Consider the following 26,565-nt stretch of genomic DNA (forward strand, 5'->3'; position numbering starts at 1 on the left):
CCTGGCAGAGAATCACCCCTTAGCCAGAGTCCTGCGACTAACATGAGGAGCTGACCTGCGCAACCTCTTTTAAAACCTTCCAAATGCCCATCATGCCACGCTCACCTGGGGAGGAGACGCAGGTTCCTGATTGGTGGTATCCCACCTCAGGTATTTCCCTACTCCCTCCCACAGCTGGCCTTCTTCTGCTGACCACATGCTGGGTCAGGCTCCGAGTTGTCTGTGAGAGACCAGGATGGGACAGGGGACAGTAAACAGAAGGAACAATGACAGGGAAATTGGTTTAAGTCCTGATTGTCCCCTGTGGAGAAGAAGCTTCAAAGAGACATTACCTGGTCCTCAAATGTATTTCCTGTGTGACCATATAAGGATCATAGATGGACTCAATAGGCATGGCAATGATAACCTGTAGTAACCTCATACCAGACTGGCATTCTCCTACAAGAACATAACATGACAGCACTAGGTGCCAGGTCACAGCACACCTGTATTTACCTGGGTAAGATTATAGTACAGAATATATAGGGTAATGGATGAACACACACATGGGGTAATAGTGACACAAGCCAGAGAGACATGGGAACAGAAGGAATAAAAAGTACATTAAACGCTATAAAGATTGAAATGCCATAAATACAGTTTTACCCTCTGTCTCATATCTTTACATTCCTTCCTCTACTTTTTTATTCCTGTTCTGAAGTGTTGAGGAAACATTACCACCCAGGAGCGGTGGGTGCAGGGGAGAGAATATCATGTGTGTGTACCACCTGAGTCCCACAGGGTGATGTCCCACCAGACCCATGTGGTAAGAGGCAGTAGTGTTAAACAACCAGCAAAGACAATATTACAATATGACACATTCATTTTCACCAGCAGGGGATTTAGCAATTCAGATGTTGGGTATCCCCACTCCGCAACATTGCAAACTTTTACACCCGGCCCACCTATTGGGTGTACTAATACCTGTGCCTCTGGCACAACGGGGCAGGGAGTACCTTCCACCTCCCTCCCTTGCACAAGGAACAGCTGCCTAAAGGCAGGCCAATGGTGGGGTTCTGCCCCCAGCACTTCCGCAACTATGTCCAGTCCTTCCTTCCTCAAACCCCAACTAGAGGGCTGGCAAATTTCCGTACAGCACGTGGTCTCAATACCCAGTGCTGAGGATGGACCCTTCATCAGAAACAATTCAGCTGGTGGCTGCAGGGGAGTCACCAGCACAGGCTGGTCCTGTGCCCGCGCTCCCCCCTCAAAAGCCAGTATCTCACCTGCAGCTCCTTCTGCGCACACCTCCTCCTGGATAACCTCCTCCCCCGCCAGTCCTGTGCACTTGGTAGCTGGTGGGGTAACAGTCAGGGTTTTAACAACTGAAGCTTCCACAATTATCTCCACAACTTGCTCTTGCTCTGCAGATGGAAGGGGTGTGGGTGGCACTGTGCCTTCACCCTGGTAAAGGAGACGAGATAGCAAGCGGCATCTCCCAACCTCCACTTGATCTGTAGTTGCTTGGATCTGGCTTATGGCAGGCACATCCCTCGGCACATAGTTATAGTCCACAACACTTTCACAGGTATTACGGTGGTGCAACACATCCTTTTCTGGTTCCTGCTCTGATATTATGTTAACAGTCTCTGCTACCAATGTCACTGTTGAATCACAGGGTACGTACCAGTATTCACATCGCAGCTCCTCATTCCCCAAATCGTTAAAATGGAATAATCCTTCATAAACTTCTTGTGGAGTTAGGGTAGCAGGAGATACACAGGGCATGTTCTCATCAGCCTTCCTCAGTGAAATGAATGTGGCTGCCATTGCCAATCCATCGCGATGAGCCTCCCCCAGCTGAATAAGCTGGGCATCCTGGAGCAAGAGGCCATCCGTGACTGGTATGTTTGTAGTCGGGGAGTGGAACAATACTCCCCCATCCATGGTGATCTCTTGGGCACAGTCTTCATTGATTCCCTGGCAGCTGGTTACTAGGTTTACATCTTCCACCTCAGCAAAAGGGAAGGTGTAGCACAGCTCCTCCTGGGATGCCTGTATTGTGGGCATAGCCTTCACTTCAGCGCTAGCCTCTCCCAGCATAGTACACCGGGCAACTGCTTCCCTTGGGTATGGGAGAAGCTGTTGCAGACAGTGCCTTTCTGCATCCACCCTGCAACACTGGTCTAGCCATGCTGGGGTATCCAGGAGCCCCCGATCCATTGCCTCTTCCTCTGCCACAATGAAGCACTCCTCCAGACACTCCAGCTGTTCCCACACACTCATCCCTGGGCCGAGACGAAGGATCCACGTCCGGTAATCGGTGAACGCTTTTGTTGGATCCCGCTGATCCTGGAGAATAAGCTGGAGGATTTCCCTGCGAGTGCAGAATTGGAAAGGGATGCCTCGCAGCTGGCATTCTGCTATCAGCTCCTCCATGCTCATTTCTTCCAATGTGGTTATGGGCCCCGCTGACAAGGACTTTGCTCCCTTGGTAACAGGCACTTGCAAGGCGGACCCCTCAGTCATCTGCCTGGGTTGCAGCGGCCCCATTTTGGATATTTCCTCTGGCTCTAGCCCAGAAGATAATTGATTCTGGACTTGCCCTTCAGCCTCAGAATATTGACTTCTCTGTATAACTTGGGTCACTGTAGCACTCACTTCCTCTGTGAATTCTACAAACTCTGGCTCCCCCAGCAGATTCCATGAGGCTGCCTCACTTTTACAGTGCAGGAATGCATCCCCCAGGTAACACAACTTGTCCTGTATGCTGGATACTCTCCAGCCGCTGATCATCCGCATAGCTTCATTCCAGTACTCCCAAATGTACTGCATCTTTATAGCACTCAATAACAGATCCGGCTTACCAGCCTGCCGATACACCGACACACCTCCATCCACGAGCTCCACTGCCCTGGGAGACTTGAGGTGTTCATTTTCTTTCCTCGGAAACATTTTCTTTTGCACAGGACTGACACCTGCTCACTTGTTACCACCTCACTGCAGATCCTCTTGCATTACATATGGCCTGATCCTTTGTTCTCTGCTGGGCCTTCACGCTTCCTGCGGTCGTTGTTTGGTGTCTGAATGATCCCACCGCTGCCGCCAAATGTGAAGATACGGGGTTCTTCTAATCACTCAGACACAGAGCCGATGAAACCAAAGTGATGGTTTATTTCTCACCGCACACAGTAGTAGATAATTCACAGGAAGCAGAAGTAAATATAGCCCAGAAACAGTATACAGGTAGCAGTCCAGATAGTAAGTCCCAGTAGAGGATTTAGGTCCACAGCAATTCCGTGCAGAAGTTCCAGATAAACAAGTCCATACAGCAGAACTATCACTGAGTCCACACAGCAGTGATAGCAGATTAGTCCATGCAGTAGTAAGTACATATAAGTCCACACAGCACTGTTGATGCGTTCCACAAGGTACCCTGGCAGAGAATCACCCCTTAGCCAGAGTCCTGCGACTAACATGAGGAGCTGACCTGCGCAACCTCTTTTAAAACCTTCCAAATGCCCATCATGCCACGCTCACCTGGGGAGGAGACGCAGGTTCCTGATTGGTGGTATCCCACCTCAGGTATTTCCCTACTCCCTCCCACAGCTGGCCTTCTTCTGCTGACCACATGCTGGGTCAGGCTCCGAGTTGTCTGTGAGAGACCAGGATGGGACAGGGGACAGTAAACAGAAGGAACAATGACAGGGAAATTGGTTTAAGTCCTGATTGTCCCCTGTGGAGAAGAAGCTTCAAAGAGACATTACCTGGTCCTCAAATGTATTTCCTGTGTGACCATATAAGGATCATAGATGGACTCAATAGGCATGGCAATGATAACCTGTAGTAACCTCATACCAGACTGGCATTCTCCTACAAGAACATAACATGACAGCACTAGGTGCCAGGTCACAGCACACCTGTATTTACCTGGGTAAGATTATAGTACAGAATATATAGGGTAATGGATGAACACACACATGGGGTAATAGTGACACAAGCCAGAGAGACATGGGAACAGAAGGAATAAAAAGTACATTAAACGCTATAAAGATTGAAATGCCATAAATACAGTTTTACCCTCTGTCTCATATCTTTACAGTGGGTCATTATGAACCCCCGTTGCCACGGCCCTACTGGGGGGTAGGGAACCCCCAGAACCTGAACCCTCCGCTGCTATGTTTTCCTCTAATGTGTCTGCAGCATCCCCACCGCGCTTTGTGGGATCAGCCGCAGCACCGTCGCCCCTTGAAGCTGACATATCTGAAAGCGTAAAACACGGGCAACACAGCACAATATGAGCTGTATAATACCTGACGAAGAACCCCCTGTGCAATGTGATAGCACAAACAGAGGATTCAAGAGGTATACAGCGGCTTAAAATCACAGAGAAAAACGACACAATAAGTATATCCTGTGAAACACCTATATCAAATAATAACCCTGACGCATGTAGCCCCCCTCAGGGTACAGAATATAGGGATAGCAATCTGAGTGAGATACACGGAATGGAAATCACGCAGCAGCTATATGCACACACACACAGTCACATGTACAATGCAGAAATTATGACAAGCAATAAAACTGCACTGGACTAGCAATACTAAGTAATACTAAGTAAAGCTATACAGATAAATAGATATATCAATGCACAGTAAAGACTGGATGTATACCACAGGGTACTTGTACTACATAGCCCTGAATCAATGCACCTTTTCTTAACTAACACTGTCAACAGACATGTAGAATACTCAAGTGTCCTGTAAAATGCACAGTGCTGATATGCAGGCGGCTTTACAGAGGAGGCTTCGCTCAAACAGTCCCAGGGAGAGAGAGATGCAGGGCCAGGGTGGGAACATTTACTCTAAATGGCGCCCTGGGGCTGGGGGAGGGGCTACAGGTCAGAGCCTTATCCCCTTGCTGGACTTCACCACTGGGTACTGTGGGCCATATGCAAACGTTTTTTAATAAAACCGACCTGTGCCCCTGCCCTGGTGGTCTAGTGGGGTCCCTGTACTGTCACAGTAACCACACCAGCGCGCACGGCCCGCCTCCAAACGGCCGTGCCGGATCGCGATTTCCAGTGGGTCCCGCCTGAGGGACCCTCTTACCTCCTCCCTGAGTGCGGCCACACGATCCTGGAGAGCTGCGGCTGGTGTTTGTGCCTGACGTAGAGAACCGGAGCCCTCCGCTGTAAGTACCTGGCAACCCGGGACACTGGAGTATACAACGCCGCTGGAGGAGGTGAGGGAGCTGCAGCAGGAGATGTCAGAATGACATCTAGCACTGATAGTGCCTCTGCTGCAGCCCTTGAAGTCTTCTATCTTCACTTTTGAAAAGCTTATTCAGGGCTGGAGCAGCCCTACCTGTTAGCCGCCTGCACTGCAGGCACCAACTTACGCGTTTCGCTCCTTTTACAGAAGCTTTATCCAAGAATTCTTGGATAAAGCTTCTGTAAAAGGAGCGAAACGCGTCAGTAGTGTGGTTTTTGGACCCATATATTCTCTTTGAACCTACCAATACTGCTGTTATCGCCATCAACATCAGCCCATCAGCAATTGAGAGGAGAGAGACCGGGACCTGGGTGCTTGCAAGCAGCACCAAAACGGTGCGGTCTCGTTGATCCCTGTGGCTGGATATCCTCGTCATCAGCGGGCATCATTGCAGACGCTTGATCCCCTGAAACCGGGACCGCGACACAGACCTTTGGGGTTTCAGTTTGCGATACACAGCACGGACGGTTACTACACGTAAGGCTCCGTCCAGGAGCGCATTGTCATGCTTTATTTCTGTCTTTGCTGACGAGCAGTAATATGGAACATTGTTCACCTATAAAAAGTATCTAAGGAACTTATATCCCTACATGGGTTACAGAAACAAATGAATGTGCATTCTAATAAGTTTATTATGCAGACTGAAATATAGTTACCGGTAAAACAATTTGTCCACAACTGGGCATAGAGTAGCTTGGCTCCACCTCCTTGTGTTAAGTCTATAGTATTTTTTAATACGGATTGTTATTATTTTACATTGTTCATGATATTTTAGACCGGTCTAATCTTATATGTGTATTAAAACATATGAAATACAGTAAAATTGTGTAGTTTGATCATTTGAATATCAGTCATACCATAATAAATAGCGCAGAGAGCTAATTGGTAAAGTAGCTTTGAGAATCAGCACAGGGACCACCTGTGCTAATTATTCTGACTTAAAGACCCCTAGTCAGTAGCTCTGTATTGCAGCTTGAAAATAATTAATTGATGATATATTAATTGAATTTAATTATTTATTAAGCGCCTGGTTGCAGTTTGTGTGTTATGTTTAGACACGTAGAATACTCAAGTGCCCTGTAGAATGCACAGTGCTGATTTGCAGGCAGCTTTACAGAGGAGGCTACGCTCAAACAGTACCAGGATCAGCTCAGCATATGAAGATGGCGCCCAAACGCTGACAGGGAGTGAGGGAGAGAGAGAGAGATGCAGGGCCAGGGTGGGAACATTTACTCTAAATGGCGCCCTCGGCCTGGGGGAGGGGCTACAGGTCAGAGCCTTATCCCCTTGCTGGACTTCACCACTGGGTACTGTGGGCCATATGCAAACGTTTTTTAATAAAACCGACCTGTGCCCCTGCCCTGGTGGTCTAGTGGGGTCCCTGTACTGTCACAATGACCACACCAGCGTGCCGCGCCGGATCGCGATTTCCAGCGGGTTCCACCTGGGGGACCCTCTTACCTCCTCCCTGAGTGCTTCCAGCATACAGTGTGTCTCTCAACTACAGAGTTCTAGTGCTTCCAGCATACAGTGTGTCTTTCGGCTACAGAGTTCCAGTGCTTCCAGCATACAGTGTGTCTCTCAGCTACAGAGTTCCAGTGCTTCCAGCATACAGCGTGTCTCTCAGCTACAGAGTTCCAGTGCTTCCAGCATACAGTGTGTCTCTCAGCTACAGAGTTCCAGTGCTTCCAGCATACAGTGTGTCTCTCAGCTACAGAGTTCCAGTGCTTCCAGCATACAGTGTGTCTCTCAGCTACAGAGTTCCAGTGCTTCCAGCATACAGCGTGTCTCTCAGCTACAGAGTTCCAGTGCTTCCAGCATACAACTTGTCTCTCAGCTACAGAGTTCCAGTGCTTCCAGCATACAGCGTGCCTCTCAGCTTACAGTCGCCAGTGCTTCCAGCATTCATTCAGTGTTCTTCAGCATCGTTCACAAGTCATCTCTCATTCAGTGTTCTTCAGCATTGTTTACAAGTCACCTCTCATTCAGTGTTCTTTAGCATCGCTCACAAGTCATCTCTCATTTAGTGTTCTGCAGCATCGTTCACAGCATCTCTATTTCGACCCAACTACAGCTCTACTTCCCAACCATCGGAAGAATCCCCGAGTTCTCAACTCTCTCAACCCAGGTCCATGACACTATTGATATACTGTCAAAATAAATGTTGTTGCATTAGTCTTCTGATCACACCAAGTTATGCTAAACTTACCTCACTTACATAATAAGAGTGAGGATTCCTCTTATAAAGGTATCTTTTTTTTTACACAGTATATGATGCTATGTACAGCGATAGAAAAGCGTATCAAACTTAGGTGTGACAAGGTGATAATCCTCATATAAAGGTATCTTTAGTGATATTCCATGGACCCTTCAAAATCCAGATGTGTGGATGAGCACAAAAATGTCTTGTGTAGATTTAGTTTCCATTTACCAGTTTAGTCAATAAATAAGTGTGGCCCCTTTAGTATGGCCAATACCATATGAACAGAATGAACTGCGCACAAAAAGTCAAATGAGTTAATGTCTGGAGAGGCCACCTACGTTATAACCAGGTCCTCATTGATGTGAGGTAAATATATTATTGCATGGTAAACCTTAAGTTTTTCCACCCGTTTTTGCCAGACGGTTTTCCCTAACTGCACGCTGCTGGATTACACTACATGGGGTTTTGAGCTTTTAAGACGACCGCTACGCGTAAATCTGCCCCATAGTCATATTTTATTTCTGATTATGCTTTGTGAGTTTTTTGGGTATGCATCTATTGCAGTTGGGTATATGTGACCGAGGGTCAGGAGACCACCAGTCACCATACCGACACCGGGATCCCGGCATCAGTGGCAAGATTCTATTCCCACTCTATGGGTGTCGTGGGAATAGTCCCTGCTATGCCACAGAATATTAACCTCTGCCGAATTTCACATACATTTTAGAAGAAATGTGGCCTCAAGTATTCTGAGCAGAATTCTGTGTACAATTGTGTTTCCCCTGGAAATCTCCCTCAATGCTTCTTTTCTGCATCCTGATGTATTTTCTTTAAAGATCTGAGAGCCAAGGCACAGTGTTTGCACAATATTTTCCTTTCAGCAGCATTGCTGCATGTCAGAAATAAGATCAGGCAGTACAGACATAGTAGCTTTAACTTGATGTCCAGTCACCACGGCAATTCCCTTCATTTATTTATGCAGACTCTTCAGCTGACAGGACGTTCATTGCACACTGTACTCTGTACTGCCCTGCACATTTGTAATGCTGCAATTGTTTAACTTTAAAATTGGTGTATACCATAAGGCAGTGACGTGCGGTGAGGTATGGCAGGTGAGGCAGAACCTTTACTGGATATACTATAAGGTCCACTTTATTTGAGGTTTCTTTTTTCTATATTATGTTTTAATGTAAGCATTGTCAGTATGATAAGTCCATTTATATAGCTATGCATTCATGTCATGTATGTGTATGTATATCATTTATTTTTTATTTAAGTAAATTATGTTTTTAATTACTGACTATTGCATTGGTTCTTTGATATTCCCATCGGCAGCGTTACCTGTATGTCTTAATACTAACGTATACACCACAGTTTTGAGTATATAAAGTATATGAAAAATACAAAGACTATATTAGTTCTTTGTATTATTCTAATCATTTTTATAGTCAAAACTCTAAAGTAAAATATCTATGGCAGGCCTATCTTTTCCGCACATCTCTGATCAAAACACACCAAATTTCCAGCAGTATACTGTTTCACCTATGTATAATGCCTACATGAACACTTTGGCTCAAATTCTGTGTGTAAATATGGCTCTGGTACTAGCCAGTGCCTCCTGAGTCATTTACCTCACCACACGTTCCTGCCACAAGGTTTGGTACACATGTAGCCTCCATATTGTATGCCACTTGTGTCTTGCCTTATTTTCCCTACTTTTACCCTGTCTGTCCATTTCTCTCCTTTTCCCCACCCCAATGCTCAGCCGAGTACAGAGGTTCACTGTCAGTGCACTGAGCAATACCTACTTGGCATATACAGTGGTAAAGCATGAAAAGGACAGACTGCATTAGCGTGAATACAGAAAGATATGTGTCCAAATGTTGTTGAACCTGATTTAGGGCAAGAAGCTAGAAGTGGAATAACTTTCAAGACGATATACTAATTAATATCACCTGTAGCCTAAATGTAATTTAAATAATGACTGTGATATCATTGCAGGAACTACAATACATATAGTAAGCAGTATGGCTATATCATTTTTTATATCACTATTTGTAAATGGTAATAACTTTACATTGCAATTAAGCTTTTTCTCACACCACTGTTGAGCTTAGAAAAGGGTCTCCTCTATTTCTGTAAAACAGCTGCTGAGAATGAGGTGTAAGAACAAGGAGCAATAAGAGGCTTCTTACTGTTCCACAAAGAAGACCCTCCATTGTGTAAATTGTGGAAGAAAATCCAGTATTGTGTTAGTGTGTAGTTCCCAGGCTCCACTAAGGTAAAGAAGCAGGTTGTTGAATATTTAACAGGTAGCTGGGAATATTGCTTTAAAAACATACAGTTTATACTCAAAACATCTAGTTTATTGAATCTGTATAAAGTAATGCTAAAAGGTAAAACTTAAAGCTGATATCTGCCTGATTCCGAGTGGCATGCAAAGTAGCTGTAGGTGCGGGACTTACTCCTACAGTGCGATACAAACAGGCTGATCGGGTCCGGAGCTGACGTCACACACCCTCCCTGAAAACACTTTGGAACGCCTGCGTTTTTCCTGACACTCCCAGAAAACGGGCATTTACCACCCACAAATGTTCTCTTACTGTCAATGACCTTGCGATCGAAATTTTCGCACCTTCCTGTCGCTGTTTGGCGATTGCGGTGCATACGCATGTGCAATCAATCGATAATCGGCCGCCGTGTGAATTCGCACAGCAGCGATCAGGTCTGAATCGGGCCCATGGTTTGTTTTTTTTGTTTTTTTGTTTGGGTGGGGGGAGGGCGTGGAAAATTACTGCCTTGCCCCAGGAGACGAAAATTTTAGTTTTGGCCCTTTCTATACCCTACTGAATCTCATTATATACCCAAACCAATTGGTAAGCTCTGCAGCAGAGGCATGTGATGCTCTCTTCAGTCAGGTAAGACCTATTGCTTACAAGCATCCTGACTGACTGCATAGCAATTCTCGCACTGCTCATATTTCATTACCTCAATAAACTGTCTGATGTTAATAGGGATTCACATTTATGTAACTGTATTATAAACATATTAAAATGTTACACAAATCTAGCTCAATTAAATGGTCCATATTTATTGGGCTTCCTACTACATTATTTTGCTATAAATCATAATCGTTATATTTGGGCAGCATGGACAGTGTAATGGTTAGCATTACTGCCTCACTGTACTGATGTCATGGGTTCAACTTACACTATGGTCGTAACTGTGTGGAGTTTGTATATTCTCCCTGTGCTTATGTGGATTTCTTTTGGGTACTCTGCTTTCCTCCCACAAGGTTAATTGGTTCCAAACAAAATTAACCTTAGCGTGAATGTGTGTGCGTGTATATGTTAGGAAATATAGACTGTAAGCTCCACTGGGGCAGGCACTGATGTGAATGGTCAAATATTATTAGTAAAGCGCTGCAAAATATGTGTGCGCTATATAAATAACTGGTAATAAATAGAGTCAGGATCTTTACATGCACCTTACCAGTCAGAAAGTCGTTATGTAGCAATTGTTGTCACAAAATGCATTAATGGATACCAGCTGTTTAGAAAGTTATCATACTCTTATTTAAAACAGAGTGGAGTAGATGAGGGCAGAAAGATTGCCTCCATAATGAGAAGTACTGCACAGGAAGCCAACTGGTAATTTACAATGTAGTCAAACAGATGTTCTCTGTGTAAGAAATTATGGTTAAGAAATGGTCTGATTTTACAGGCAGAGATAAACCAATGAGAACATAGGCCCTCATTCTGAGTCGTTCGCTCGGTAATTTTCTTCGCATCGCAGTGAAATTCCGCTTAGTACGCATGCGCAATATTCGCACTGCGACTGTGCCAAGTAATTTTACAATGAAGATAGTATTTTTACTCACGGCTTTTTCTTCGCTCTGGCGAACGTAGTGTGATTGACAGGAAATGGGTGTTACTGGGCGGAAACACGGCGTTTTCGGGGCGTGTGGATAAAAACGCTACCGTTTCCGGAAAAAACGCAGGAGTGGCAGGAGAAACGGGGGAGTGTCTGGGCGAACGCTGGGTGTGTTTATGACGTCAAACCAGGAACGACAAGCACTGAACTGAACGCAGATGCCGAGTAAGTCTGAAGCTACTCTGAAACTGCTAAGTAGTTTGTAATCGCAATATTGCGAATACATCGGTCGCAATTTTAAGAAGCTAAGATACACTCCCAGTAGGCGTAGGCTTAGCGTGAGCAACTCTGCTAAATTCGCCTTGCGAGCGATCAACTCGGAATGAGGGCCATAGTGTAAGCTTTTGTCTAGACTTTGTCACTGTTGATTGCCATTGTCAGAATTAGCATCCTCGTCCTGACATCGGAGAATAAACTTCATTTTTTAAGAGTGCAGTAGACATCATTTTGCTTGTCTGTGTCATGCAAGGTCTTACCTTCATCTCTCATAGAAATGATTGCCACTTGTAAATTAACAAGATTATCTATATTTATTCAAAATAAATTTCCGACCAATATAATAAATTATTTAGTGAAACAATTTCAACTTCATTTCTGGCACTTAGTTTAACTGACTATATCAGATGAGGAAGAGAAGTAAGATGGTTTCCCACCTTTGAAAAGTTCTAATTTGGGATGGTTTTGGGATCCCAGCGCTTGGTATACTGTGGGTCAGATGACCGACAGTGGCATCCCAACACCTGCTAGGTAAGTAGAATAACCCTCCCCCTAACCCTAACACCTACTCCCAACCAGCAACCTAATTCTAACCCTCTCGCCTGCATTCTAACCCTAACCCTTCCCGTTTAGTGCCTAACTCTAACCATCCCTCCCCTCAGCCTAACCCTAACCCTCTCCCTTAGTGCCTAACCCTAATCCTCTCTTTTTAGTGCCTAACCCTAATCCTCTCTTTTTAGTGCCTAACCCTTACCTTCACCCTCCCCCCACAACCTAACCCTTCCTCCAGTGTCTAAAGCTAACCTCTTCCCCACACAGCCTAACCCTTCCTAGCATACTTTTGATGGGGATGCTGACAGTCAGGATTCCAGTGCCGCCATTGTGATCAATGTCGGGATCCTGGCATCGGTCTTCTGACCAGTGTCAGGATTCCGGCGTCAGGATCTTGGCGTCGGGATTCCGAACGGCGGTATGCTGCCCAGATCCTGTAAATTTATGTGACTTAAATTAAGTACATTTTACATTGTACATTCCAATTGTAAAGCGCAACGGAATTTGCTGCACTATTTGAGAAACTGTTACTATTATTATTATTAGTAAATTTAATAATAATAATAATAATAATAATAATAAAAAAAAAATTATGAAGGCGCACAATAAAAAAAGTATACCGGCTGCAGGTTTGATTTTGAAAATCAAACCAGCAGTCAATATACCTTTTTTATTGTGAGCCTTCATTATTTTTTTTCGTATATCACATATTCTAATGGTGGATATCCAGGTCCATGCTGTGAGAGCAGCCATAAAGTAGATTGACTAATTAATCGATTACCATCCAAAAAATGTCCTTTTTTATATAGTATTAGTGCCCACTATATTTAATAATAATAATAATAATAATAATAAATTAGTGAGTAAGTTCAACATACAAGACAATAAAACTCTTGGGGCGGAATTCAATTGTTTGATCTGACGGCAACCATTAAATAGCACCCAATGGAGCTATTCAATTGTCCCTCCATTCGGGCTGCATCTCAGCTCGCACTCTTTGATGGTGGTGAACTGTAATGAGCAAAAAGTGACCCGTTTGGTGCCCAAACAGGACTTTTCGCTTTGGTCCATTACTTTGGTCAGGTTTAGCTGCTTTACACGGCTAAACCCGACCTCTCAGGGTGCAATGTGCAAGATAAAAAAAGCACAGTTGAATATCACCCTTGATGTCTTACTGAGACTAAAATGTTGAATTTAGTCATGCAGACTTAATTACTTTAGACACTATGGGGGTCATTCTGAGTTGATCGTAGCTGTGCTAAATTTAGCACAGCTACGATCATTCACAGGACCAGTCCGCCCCGCATGTCAGTGCCGCCCCCGCAGAAGTGCAAAGGCATCGCACTGCGGCGATGCCTTTGCACTTCAAGAGTAGCTCCCGACCAGCGCAGCTTTAGCGTGCTGGCTGGGAGCTACTCGTTGCATCCCGGCCCGCAGCGGCTGCATATGATGTCACGCAGCTGCCCCGGCCCGCCCCCACAACGGTCCGGCCACGCCTGCGTTGGCCAGACCGTGCCGCCGTCCAGCCCCCTCCCGCCCAGCGACTGCCTCTGCCTTAGAGGCGATCGCTAGGCAACGACAGCTGGCATGCCCAGTTCCGACCCGATCGCTGTGCTGCGAGAAACTGCAGCGATCGAGTCGGAATGACCCCCAATGTGCATGTAAATGTTGCATGCAATTCATCCACATCTGCGTGATTGGAAATAATGTGAATAATGGTCTGCATTCAGTCATCTGCATCTATGTGGCCACACCAACACAATACAACCACTTGTGAAAGTAATTGTCACCATTATCAACATGCATCTGCACAAGCCCTATCCCTGGTGTAAGAGATTTCTACATACTGTATGTACAACTTTGAAGAGCCCATAACTTCATCTACATGACAGAATGTGTGATTGTGAAAGGATGGAAGATGACAAGTTTTTTTTTGGATGTCTTGAGCTTAAGGTAGTGTTGGAACATCAACATGGAGATATTAGAGAAACCATTAGTTACCCAAGATAATAAGAATACTTGAATTCACCCATGAAAATTGTAACTGTTCAATATAGGAAAACAATGAAATAATTAGCCTTCTTACCTGCTCTTTAACAGAAGCAAGTATAGCTGAAGTTGTTTCTGTTTCAGAACCATCACCATTTGATGTATTCATCACTGAGCTTAATGAACTAGTCTTCTCTGAGCATGATGGTTGATCTGGAACAGGCATAGCTTCCAGCCTAAAAAAAAAGTCACACATTAGAAGGCATTGGATTAAAATAATCTAGAATCATTTCACAAACATTTAGATTTGTTAGCAAAGTAGAAACACATAATGAACTCATGAAACTGGTAAAAAAAAATGGACCATACAAAAGAGAAATTAAGGTGGTATCCACGTATATTGTGTGTTTCAATAAAATCCTACTGGGGAAATGGGAGAATTCACTTCATATAAAACATAAATCTCTCTTATAACTAATAATAATTTTTAGAATTTATACAGAATTATGTTGGAATGTCACTCCCCAATAGCCATTTGGGTCAGCTCAGTCTATTTACAAACACTTGTTATTTGTATTTTGTGAAACCATGTCATGAGCACAGCACACACTACTGCAAATTGGAAATGTTAGTGGGATGCTTTCTCTTACAGCAGGGGTAGCCAAACAGTCGATCGCAATCGACTGGTCGACTGCGGACATGCAACCAGTCGATCGTGATCCACCGCCCATCCACAGAGGTGAGGAGAGCGCAGCGTGCGCCTCTCCTGCCTGCCACCTTGCCCCTCAGTCTGGTGGTCTCCGGCGGTGACGGCGGAGTGTATATCTCAAATCAGGCGCCGGTTCATTAGCCAATCAGAGCTCGCGGACCGGCGCCTGATTTGAGATATACATGCTGCCGTCACCGCCGGAGACCAGACTGAGGGTCCGGGGCAGGGCGGCAGGCAGGAGAGGTGCACGCTGTGCTCTCCTCACCGCAGCAGCAAAACAGTAAGCAGCACTATGGGGGCATAAGTGGCACTGTGGGGGCATATGTGGCACTGTGGGGGCATATGTGGCACTGTGGGGCATATGTGTTTGAGGCTTTTACCTGTGGGGGCCAATGCGTGATTTCGTGCGAGAAAGCCCCTTTTTTGGTCTGCGGCGCGCGATTATCCCACCGAGGTAGATCACAAAAACTTTTCAGCTTTCAAAGTAGATCACCGACTCAAAAAGTCTGGCCACCCCTGTCTTACAGTATTCCCTCTTAAGGTAGTCTCCTGAATGCACTAAGTCTGCCCTTCTCATCCACACCTCTGATTCTGTGAACATGCTGAGTCTCTTGGAGACAGGCAGGATAAGAAGCCCATGCTGAGAGCTGGAGCAGGAAGCGTAATGTTAAAAGGCAAAGAGAACTATTTATCAAGCTTGTCACCCCTGAATATCATGCAGAGACAGCACAAAACTCAAGTGCCCCTTCTATTTACAAAGGCTGAACACAGGAGTTCAGCTAACCAATTGAAAAGATACTCCAGTCCCCATATTTTTCAATGAGGACTGTGGTCTTTGCCAATTTATCAAGATAGTCAACTTGGGCATACTATATAGGTTACAATGCGCAAGGCAAGCAATACATGGAAATAAGACATACAAGTGTAAACATTAAAAGTGACTAACATAATACTCCATAAATAATTCCATGTGTTTTAATCCTGTCTATGAATGTACAAGGCGAGCCAGCCACCTAAGGTGTTCTATGTATAGTAGGTAACATTGGGCAGAATGAGCACATCATAAGCTGGGTACTCACCAAATGATATGCTCCATAAGTGATATTGTTGAACAATTTCCCTTGAACTTCCCGGACAAACAATATTGGGCGTACACACTGAGTGGTTTTAACAAACGACTCACGATATACAGGAGTCATCCAATACTAGGGTTTTTCAGCTACCGGGTAGAAATTTCATGGGGGTCATTCGTCGTTCATAACATACACACTGGACGATATGCACCTTATCGTTAACGTAATGATATAGCCAAAATGAACCTGCATGTACAGACGAACACACATGGGCCAGTATTTACAAAAAATCAGAGTTTGGCCGATTTGTGTTTTTTTTTCTAAGTCCCAATCCGGGAATTCACTAAGCACCAATCTCGGCAGTGTTTGGACTATTCGTAATGGTTTGAATGACAACGTTCAGAAATACGAATGAATAGACCATCGGTCAAACGCGGCTGTTATTTCATAGAATACGGGCATTCACTATTCATTCGTATTTGGGTGTTAGTTTCTGAGTGCTCAAGTGCGGGTCTGTTTTTTTTCGATTCGTTAAAAAAAGCAGCAATAAAATAGACCTGCTTTTTCCAGTCGAGTTTGGATTACCATGCACGGATCAGTGAGATCCGTGCATGGTTATCTATGGGAAAGGGTCTGTTTAGTGTAAAATCTGGAAAAAAAAATGCGTGGGGTCCCCCCTCCTAAGCATAACCAGCCTCGGGCTCTTTTAGCCGGTCCTGGTTGAAAAAATATGGGGGGAAAAATGACAGGGGTTCCCCCATATTTAAACAACCAGCACCGGGCTCTGCACCTGGTCCTGGTTCCAAAAATACGGGGGACAAAAAGCGTAGGGGTCCCCCGTATTTTTTAAACAAGCACCGGGCTCCACTAGCTGGGGAGATAATGCCACAGCCGGGGGACACTTTGATATCGGTCCCTGCGGCCGTGCCATTAAAACCCCAACTAGTCACCCCTGGCCGGGGTACCCTGGAGAAGTGGGGACCCCTTCAATCAAGGGGTCCCCTCCTCCAGCCACCCAAGGGCCAGGGGTGAAGCCCGAGGCTGTCCCCCCCATCCAAGGGAGCACACAGCCAATCAGGAGAGTGCCACGATGTGGCGCTCCCTGATTGGCTGAAGGGACCCTCTTTGACACGAGTCAGGGGGGGTCCTGGCAGTCGGGGAAAGGGGTCCCATGTGTAAACATGGGGCCCCTTTCAGTGCATGGTCAGGTTTCCGTTTTATTATTTTGCCAAGTATGTGGATTATACAGAGAACAGAAGGTACACTGGATTATGTGAGTATAATTTTTTTCACAGGTACCGCTAGGATTCTACATGGAGAAGAGGACCGAGCCTCGTGGGAACATAGGTAAGTATGTGTGTATGTTGGTGTTAACCCCTGGCCCTTGGGTGGCTGGAGGGGGGGACCCGTTGATGAGTCCCCACTCCTCCAGGGTACCCCGGCCAGGGCTGACTAGTTGGGGTTTTAATGGCACGGCCGCAGGGACCGATATTAAAGTGTCCCCCGGCTGTGGCATTATCTCCCCAGCTAGTGGAGCCCGGTGCTTGTTTAAAAAATCTGGGGGACCCCTACGCTTTTTGTTCCCCGTATTTTTGGAACCAGGACCAGGTGCAGAGCCCGGTGCTGGTTGATTAAATATGGGGGAACCCCTGTAATTTCCCCCCCCATATTTTTTCAACCAGGACCGGCTCAAAGAGCCCGAGGCTGGTTATGCTTAGGAGGGGGGACCCCATGCAATTTTTTCTAACTTTTTTAAGACTTTAATGAACTTTTTAAGGTACACAATGAAGCCCTGCATGGATCTCACAGATCCGGCCGGGATTCCTTGTGTTTTGTCAGGCAGTGTTTTACTCATCACTCCCGTAAAACACTGCCTGATATTACGAATCACATCGACATCGGAAAAAACGAATGTGCAAAACTCGGCAGCTTAGTGAATGACCGTATCAGGATTCAAAAAGTTGCAGTAAAATGCACCCGATACCATTCGAGTTCAAACACCCTTCAAAACGGCAAAAACACGAATATTAGTAAATAAACCCCATAGTGTGTATGCACTGGCCGATATCACAAACAATATCGATCAGAAAGGGAAAGATTAGCGATATCACTCAAAATATTGCGTAGTGTGTACCCAGCTATACAAGTATAACATGCAGTGGGGAATTACAGAAGAAAAGAAAAGATACAGTGTATGGGTAATGTATACTTAGTTACATTATAAGAGTTAAAATGAATGCAGGCAAATATAATAAAGATTTTATTTTCTCTTTTATGAATGCAAACTAAATACGTTATTCAGTAGCTGACCTTGATTTAACAGAGAAACAGATGTGTTTTTAATTTATTTTCATGTTCTTCCAAATAAAAGTAGTGTGTGAGACATAAATACAGGACTTTTGTTTTTTATAAAATCCTTTTTCTACTAATAATACATAATTGCAATTGTTGAACAAGCTCATTTGTTCAACAATTTGCCACTCGTCATGCTTTCATCAATACGTGTCAAGTTTCTTAAAAGGTATGAGTCCACTGCAAGACAAAATTGTGAAATAGCCATCTACACTTGCATGGCTCAATGTGATAAATTAATCTGAGTAATATGGAGCAAAGGAGGGGGATTTGCACCAGCATTAGGATATTAGTAAAAAAAAAGAAGCAAAATTTGAAGACTGAAGGATCAAATTCCTGAGAATGTCATCTTGGCAGTGCACTACAGCAAGTTTACTGCAGATTCACTAATACTGCTTTCACATCACTAACTCTGTAATGAACCGTCTTTTGAACACGCTTCCAACCCGGTTCTGAACACGCTATACCCCTTTCACATCGCATTTTGGAGCCGTGTTATTACCGGGTTATTCCCGGGCTGGTGCCTTTCACACTGAACCCGGTTCCCCCATTGAAAACATTTGTGATGTCATTTTAAATGGACTTTTCTGTCTCACATTGATGAGGTTTGAAAGGTATTACAAGGAGGGGCAGGGGAGTGCTCAGTAGTGCAGCAATCATGGCCGACACAGCACGTCTCTATAGACTTTGTGATAGTCTCAGCTGTACTGCTCTTGGATTCAGCCTGTGAGAGGATTTTTGAGCTTCTCACATTCTGTAGCTTGTTCAGCAGCTATGTTATGAGGAGGAGGCTGCAGTATTTGAGAGACACTGACATTCGTCGCCGACAATACCTGCGCAGGAGGAGATCGTTTATATCAGCTTCAGTGACCACCATACTCAACCTTAACCTCTTTACACAACAAAGATTGTGGGCTAGAGAATGGCAGCATGGGCAAGTTTTTATGCAAAGTGTGCTGAACTTTCAGGATGTTCAGTGGAAGTGTCACTTTAGAATGTCGCATCAGATATTCCACTACCTTTTGGATTTAATGTCCCCAGCACTCTCTAGACAGTCCACAAACTTCAGGTCACCAATAGAGCCAAGTAGGAGGCTAGCTATAGCATTGTGGTGGTACGCCACTCCAGGTGAATATCGCACAATTGATTGCCTCTTTGGTGTGGGGATATCTACTGTTTGCACCACTGTACATGAGGTGACCAGAGCATTGGTGGACAACCTATACCATAGATTTATTTCTCTGCTGCATGGCCAGCGTTGGGCTGAAACAATTAAGGGATTTGTGGAGTGTGGATATCCGCAGTGCGCAGGTGCAATCGATGGTACCCACATCCCTATAATCGCACCTCATAATAATCCTGCTGACTACTACAACAGAAAGGGAAGGCATTCAAATGTTTTGCAAGCTGTGATGGATCATAAGTATTGGTAAGAATGTTCTGCCCAGTGTGTTTTCTTAATGCTTATTGTTTATAACCGATTTTAAAAATGAATATAATATATATTTTTATATTAGCTTCACAGATGTATTCATTGGCTGGCCGAGACGATCACATGACGCACGAGTGCTTGCTAACTCGGATCTGTACCGCCTAGCAGAGGTCAAGCAAGGGGGCTACCTTTTTCCATGAGAGGTGATTTTGTTTAATAATTATTTTAATATTTTTGAAAACAAGCCCAGGAAAAGATGTGTTATTAATTCTAAACTGACGCAATGTTCATGAATCAAGCAGGTAATAGATGAAAGCAATTTAATTCACATTGGGACCAAATACTTGTCATTATCTTCAAACATGTTTCCTATTTGCCCACCAGCCTGCCCATCACGGAGGAGTCTACTTATATGTGTATACATAGTTCTTGTTGCTAATGTACTTTTTTTTTCTATATTCCTACTAGAAATCTAAATTTGTGGATGGAGTGGAAATCCCGGTACACATAATTGGTGACGTAGCCTACCCGTTACGATGATGGCTCATGAAGGGGTTCACCCAAAATGTCCAGCTGAGCCCCAATCAAATTACATATACACACACCCTGAGCTCGGCAAGAATGGTGGTAGAAAATGCCTTTGGATTATTAAAAAGACGTTTGCGCTGTCTTATGAAGCGCAATGATGTAGAGATTACTATCATGCCTAACATTGTTGCAGCATGTTGTATTCTGCATAGCCTATGTGAATTTCAGAGGGAGGAATTCCTACCAGAGTGGACAGTGCAGGACTCAGTTGCAATCCCAGCACTTGATTGTGAGGCCTATTTGGGCGACCATTCAGGAATGCAGAACAGATGAGATTTGCTATAATGACCGACCTTCCCTCATTACTCCGTTAAGTTTTTTCAGTTTGTATATTCTGTTAATTGTTGTTGCTACAAAAAAATAAACCTGTCTAGTTGACGTTCTGCTACTGTGCCGATAAAAAATGTACAACATCAATACCCAATTTGTAAAGGATGTATCAAGCATTTTGTTTGTAAGTAAAAATAAGACAATTCCAAAGATTAACAATCGGTCAGAGACCTTATAATTTTAATTTTTTTGGTGAATAAAGCAGTGAAATCTTTACAGTAATAAAAGACAAACCAATAATAGTGTAGGAAAAAACTCCCATTAATTTAAAACCAACTTTTTAAAAAAAACAATAATCATTTAAGATAAATTACGGTAAACAGGAGACTTTGTAGTTGTCTCCGTTTCAGAAGGTGATTGGGTGTGTTGAGGTTGGGTATGTCAAGGATGGGTATAGGGAGTTTGTTAGTGGAGGTGATGTTTGTTGAGGTTGGTTATGTCGAGGATGGGTATATTGGTGTGGCATTTGTTGAGGTGGGGTGTGTTCATAGTAGGGGGGGCAGGATTATACTGGGGATAGGGTTGAGGGTAGTTTGGAGGTGGGTGCTGAGGTGGCACTGTGTGCAGACCTTCAACGCATTGGAACATTCTGTCAAATATTGACATTTGAAATTCCTGCATTTCCCTCTGACGTTCTCTTACATCCCTATAATAGGTTTCCTGCCTAGAGATCAGCTGGGCCATAAATGTGTTGTTCATGTCTTGCTCTGCCTGCAAAAATTGCTTGAGACGTGCATCTTCTCGATCAGCCATGGCAGCGTCCATCTGCTCTAATTTCTCCACCAGGACAGTGGTCATAATTCATGCAGCTTGCTCCGTTTTGTTTGGGCGACGCCTCTTTGGGGGAACAGTATATACTGTGGACACAAGTCAAATAATTTTGTGAATAGAATTTGCAATGAGCTTATATAAAATAGCAGTGCTGTTCGCAAACGTGTTTGTGGCCTCCTCCCACCTACACACTGCGTATACTCTGCAACATTTATAATTTTTAATTGTATGCATCTATTTAGTAATGTATGAGTAATTATTTTAACTCATTTATTAAGTTAATGTTATTGTTAATATTTAATGATGTTAATGTTTAGAGTTGTTAGTTTGTGTTTAGTTTACGTTAATTGTTAATGTTAGTTAATATGTTTTTAGGTGTTGGACTTACTGTTTCCACGTAAAGGTTGCCTGTGTGTCTTCCAGCGCATCCTGCTATCAGCGATCTAGAAATCTTAGAGACATTCTGGTCAAAACGGACATCTCCTCAACAGTGGCGAATCTTGCCACGGGCAAGCAGGACTTTTGCCCGGGGCGCCGCCTTCCGGAGGGCGCCGCACCATGGCAAGATCCGCCACTGTCAGTGTGCGCCCCTGCAGTGTCCCCCCGCTGTGCCCCCCCTCCCGCTGTGAGAAGGGAACCAGATGCTACGCGTCTGGTTTCCCTTCGTGGCGCTGGTCCTCCCCCGCTCTGAAGGGAATCAGACGCTAAGTGTCTAGTTTCCCTTCATGGAGAGGACCTTTGGTGTGCGGTACGCGATGACGTCATTGCGCACCGCACAGCATTGTGGCACAGACGCTAGGGGTCATAATTGACCTCTAGTGCCTATGCTGTGCTATGGGAGAGACGTCATGACTGACGTCTCTCCCATAGATCCGAGGAGAAGAGCGGCGCCGGTCTGCAGGGTCTGGAAACAGGAGCGGGGTATTAGTAAGTATACTTTTTTTTTCTTTTCAGCGGCGCTACAAATGGGGGCGTGACTGACCATGCCCCCATATTGAACCACGCCCCTAACTTTTGCCCGAGGCGCCACAAGGGCAAGTACCAACTTTCTATCACTACGTAAGGAGGGATGTTTCCGGTGTACTTGCACTACATGTCAACACCTTATTACTGGCAACACCTTTTGCCACCCACATCTGGGAAATAAAATACGCATCCAACACCATCTAACATGTGAATCGACATACGGGATCTACCAATTAATTTGTCCGTGTGGCCTCAGCTACATAGGTAAAACTATGAGAAAGCTTAAGGAAAGAATGAAGGCCCGCAGATCGGCAATTAGAGCAGCCTTGATTGAACGAACCAGTGACCAACCGGTAGCACGTAATTTTGCAACCCACAAGAACTCTCTGGACAGTCTGCGATACCGTATGATTGATCACATACCCCAAAGGATCAGGGGCGGAGATAGACACAAGGCCTTACTCAGATGTGAAACAAGATGGATTAAAAAACTGGATGTGATTATACCGCGAGGACTCAATGAAGCATTATCATTAGGGTGCTTCTATTGAGATTGGCAGCATGTGTCCGATTTGTATTCCTTTGGCTTTTTCTATTGTCTCTTTCTGCTTCTTCTGCTTCTTCTCTCTTCCTTTCTTTCTGGACCTGACTTTTGTTGTTCTTTATTCTGTTTTTTCAGCTATTATCAGGCATTTTTTACACGTTACAACTAGAGATGAGCGGGTTCAGTTCGTCGAGATCCGAACCCCCCCGAACTTCACGTGGTTTTCACGGGTCCGAGGCAGCCTCGGTTCTTCCCGCCTTGCTCAGTTAACCCGAACGAGGCCGAACGTCATAATCCCGCTGTCGGATTCTCGCGAGATTCGTATTCCATATAAAGAACCGCGTGTTGCCGCCATTTTCACTCGTGCATTGTAGATTGAGTGGAGAGGATGTGGCTACGTTCTCTGCCTGAAAAGCTCAATATCTGTGCTCAGTGTGCTGCATTGTGGTGACCACCAGTATATAGTAGTATAGTACAGTAGGCCATTGCTGTATCTTGCAGCTCCGTGTCAGACTCAGTTCTAGTATCCTGATCAGTGCTCAATCTGTGCTGCATTGTTGTGACCAGTATATAGTAGTACAGTACTGCATTGTGGTGACCACCAGTATATAGTAGTACAGTACAGTAGGCCCTTGCTGTATCTTGCAGCTCCGTGTCAGACTCAGTTCTAGTATCCTGATCAGTGCTCAATCTGTGCTGCATTGTTGTGACCAGTATATAGTAGTACAGTGCTGCATTGTGGTGACCACCAGTATATAGTAGTACAGTACAGTAGGCCATTGCTGTATCTTGCCGATCTGTGTCACTTCTAGTATCCTGATCAGTGCTCAATATCTGTGCTGCATTGTGGTGACCACCAGTATATAGTAGTACAGTGCAGTAGGCCATAGCGTTATCTTGCTGCACCATGTCACTTCTAGTATCCTAATCAGTGCTTAATATCTGTGCTCAGTGTCAGTGCTGCATTGTGGTGACCAGTATACTAGTACAATAGTCCAGTGCTGTTCTCGCTGCTCAGTGTCAGTTCTCCGTAGTATCATCAGTGATCAGTATAATCAGTGCTCAGTAAAATCAGTGATCAGTAAAATCAGTGATCAGTATAATCAGTGCTCAGTAAAATCAGTGCTCAGTATAATCAGTGCGCTGTTAGACGTGCGCCCGTTTTCCGCCATTAGTGCATTGGGATTTAGACAAATGATGAAGTTATTGTGTCCCCGGTACAAAATCCCATCTAGATTCCACTTCACTAGGTAGTCGATAGCGAGATTTTACCAATTAATATCAGTGATTTATAAGTATTAATTACAGTGATCTTGCCAAATAATTCCAGTGATTTTGTCATTTTCTTCCAGTGATTTGGACCAATAATACCATTGATTAGAACGAATAATTCCAGTGATTTTGTCATTTTCTTCCAGTGATTTGGACCAATAATACCACTGATTAGAACGAATAATTCCTGTGATATTGAGGTGTTTGTGTCGCTTAGCTTAGCCATCCAGCGACCACAGTGCACCTCTTTTTCTCTTTTCTTTGCATCATGTGCTGTTTGGGGACTATTTTTTTAAGTGCCATCCTGTCTGACACTTCCGTATATGTCCAGTGGTACTGCCATTTGATATAATTCCCGACATTACTGCCATTTAATTACAGTGATTTTGTCATTTTCTTCCAGTGATTTGGACCAATAATACCATTGATTAGAATGAATAATTCCTGTGATTTTGTCATTTTCTTCCAGTGATTTGGACCAATAATACCATTGATTAGAACGAATAATTCCTGTGATATTGAGGTGTTTGTGTCGCTTAGCTTAGCCATCCAGCGACCACAGTGCACCTCTTTTTCTCTTTTCTTTGCATCATGTGCTGTTTGGGGACTGTTTTTTTTAAGTGCCATCCTGTCTGACACTGCAGTGCCACTCCTAGATGGGCCAGGTGTTTGTGCCGCCCACTGGGGTCGCTTAACTTAGCCATCCAGCGACCTCGGTGCAAATTTTAGGACTAAAAATAATATTGTGAGATGTGAGGTGTTCAGAATAGACTGGAAATGAGTGGAAATTATGGTTATTGAGGTTATTAATACTCTAGGATCAAAATTACCCCCAAATTCTATGATTTAAGCTGTTTTTGAGGGTTTTTTGAAAAAAACACCCGAATCCGACAAAAATTTTAAGGGAGGTTTTGCCAAAATGCGTCTGAATCCAAAACACGGCTGCGGAACCGAATCCAAAACCAAAACACAAAACCAATCCTCCTTAATATACATACTGGGGATCACGCAAACTGGGATCCTTAGTACACTCTGAGTGTCCTCCTACAGTGTTATCACCATGCCATTAGTGGTCCATGTAATTATCCTTTATTGCATGTACATTATATACAACATATATTCTGTTTAACTAGAACACAAAATTACTCACATTGATTGAATATATTAGCATCAATCATGTATTGACGACTGACTATTTGGCTATCATATTACATTTGTCATTTAACTTATGCCATTCATTGGACTTATTACAATTATTCAGGGCCTTTACACCATTTAGCCGCCCATATATTGTCTATTTAGATCACAGTCATTATATCTGTACGATTACATTCGTTGCTAGATGCTCTTTAGCAGACTTATTATCATCTCCAGGCAGCACATCCCTTGATTAACACAACAGTTATGTTACCACTATGTGGTAGCTTTAACTGTCTCTGTTTATCTTGCATGACAAGATTCACAGCAGCATAGAGCACACACTTTTCATGTTCTACTGTATTCTATTATACTCTATCCAGGAGTGAGACACCGGGTTACTATGGTGATGGGTCACAAATGACGTGCACCGCGCAATACGCAATTACATCATCACTCTGCACCTCGGTTGCTGGACGGGTGCCGCCAGACGGGCGTCGCACACTGCACAATGGTGAAGGATATAAGGTAAGACGTTTACATTGTTGTATACTTCCTTATGACAATTTTCGTAATAAAATTGAAACGTTGAAGGCGTTACTGCTGTGGTAGCATTATTCCTCCTCCACCTGAGTGCCGCACATTACTTTCACCATTTATGCCTTGCGGATCGTGAAGGCACCAGGGACTTTAGATAACAAGGTTATTGGAGTGCCGGACCCACTGTATATTATACAAGCTGCATTTCAACCCCACTAGGACTTTAGCTGGCCATGGCACCCAACGGTGATTTATGATTTAAGATTTACTTGTGTCCAGGAATCATTATGTATTATTGTGCTTCTACAGTACAATAATCTTTTAATTCACGCTCCCTTGGTGATCATTTTACCTGGTGCATTAACTCCTTCAGAACATTAACATGGATAATGTGCAACAGGGAGAGGAGGACTTGTTTAATCCGGCATTGTTCCCTCTACAGCAGGCATTCCCAACCGTGGTCCTCAAGGCACAAAAACAGTGCAGGTTTTAGTGATATCCAGGCATCAGCACAGATGGTTAAATCAAAATAACTGAGATACTAATTAAGTCACCTGTGTTCAAGCCTGGATATCATTAAAACCAGGACTGTTAGTGTGCCTTGAGGGCCGAGGTTGGGAAACACTGCTCTACAGGAATACTTCAGCTATTCGGAGACAGATACTGAAGCAATTCTGCATAAAGAACAATTGTTGGCTCAAGCAGA

The 26,565-nt window shown here is 44.2% G+C and overlaps 1 protein-coding gene across 6 annotated transcripts in view; it reads right to left on the reverse strand.

The window, feature by feature from the left end:
* CTNND2 (catenin delta 2) overlaps positions 1-26,565 on the reverse strand; it is a 1,915,824-nt gene that overhangs the window by 1,716,081 nt on the left and 173,178 nt on the right. For all 6 annotated transcript variants that reach the window (XM_063922708.1, XM_063922704.1, XM_063922707.1 and 3 more), the window contains exon 2: positions 14,243-14,381. In XM_063922708.1, coding sequence (XP_063778778.1) covers positions 14,243-14,371 — 129 coding nt within the window. In that variant the 5' untranslated portion in view covers positions 14,372-14,381. The remainder of the gene's footprint in view (positions 1-14,242; positions 14,382-26,565) is intronic.

The sequence above is a fragment of the Pseudophryne corroboree genome, chromosome 5 (genome assembly GCF_028390025.1).
Source record: "Pseudophryne corroboree isolate aPseCor3 chromosome 5, aPseCor3.hap2, whole genome shotgun sequence".
Lineage (NCBI taxonomy): Eukaryota > Metazoa > Chordata > Amphibia > Anura > Myobatrachidae > Pseudophryne > Pseudophryne corroboree.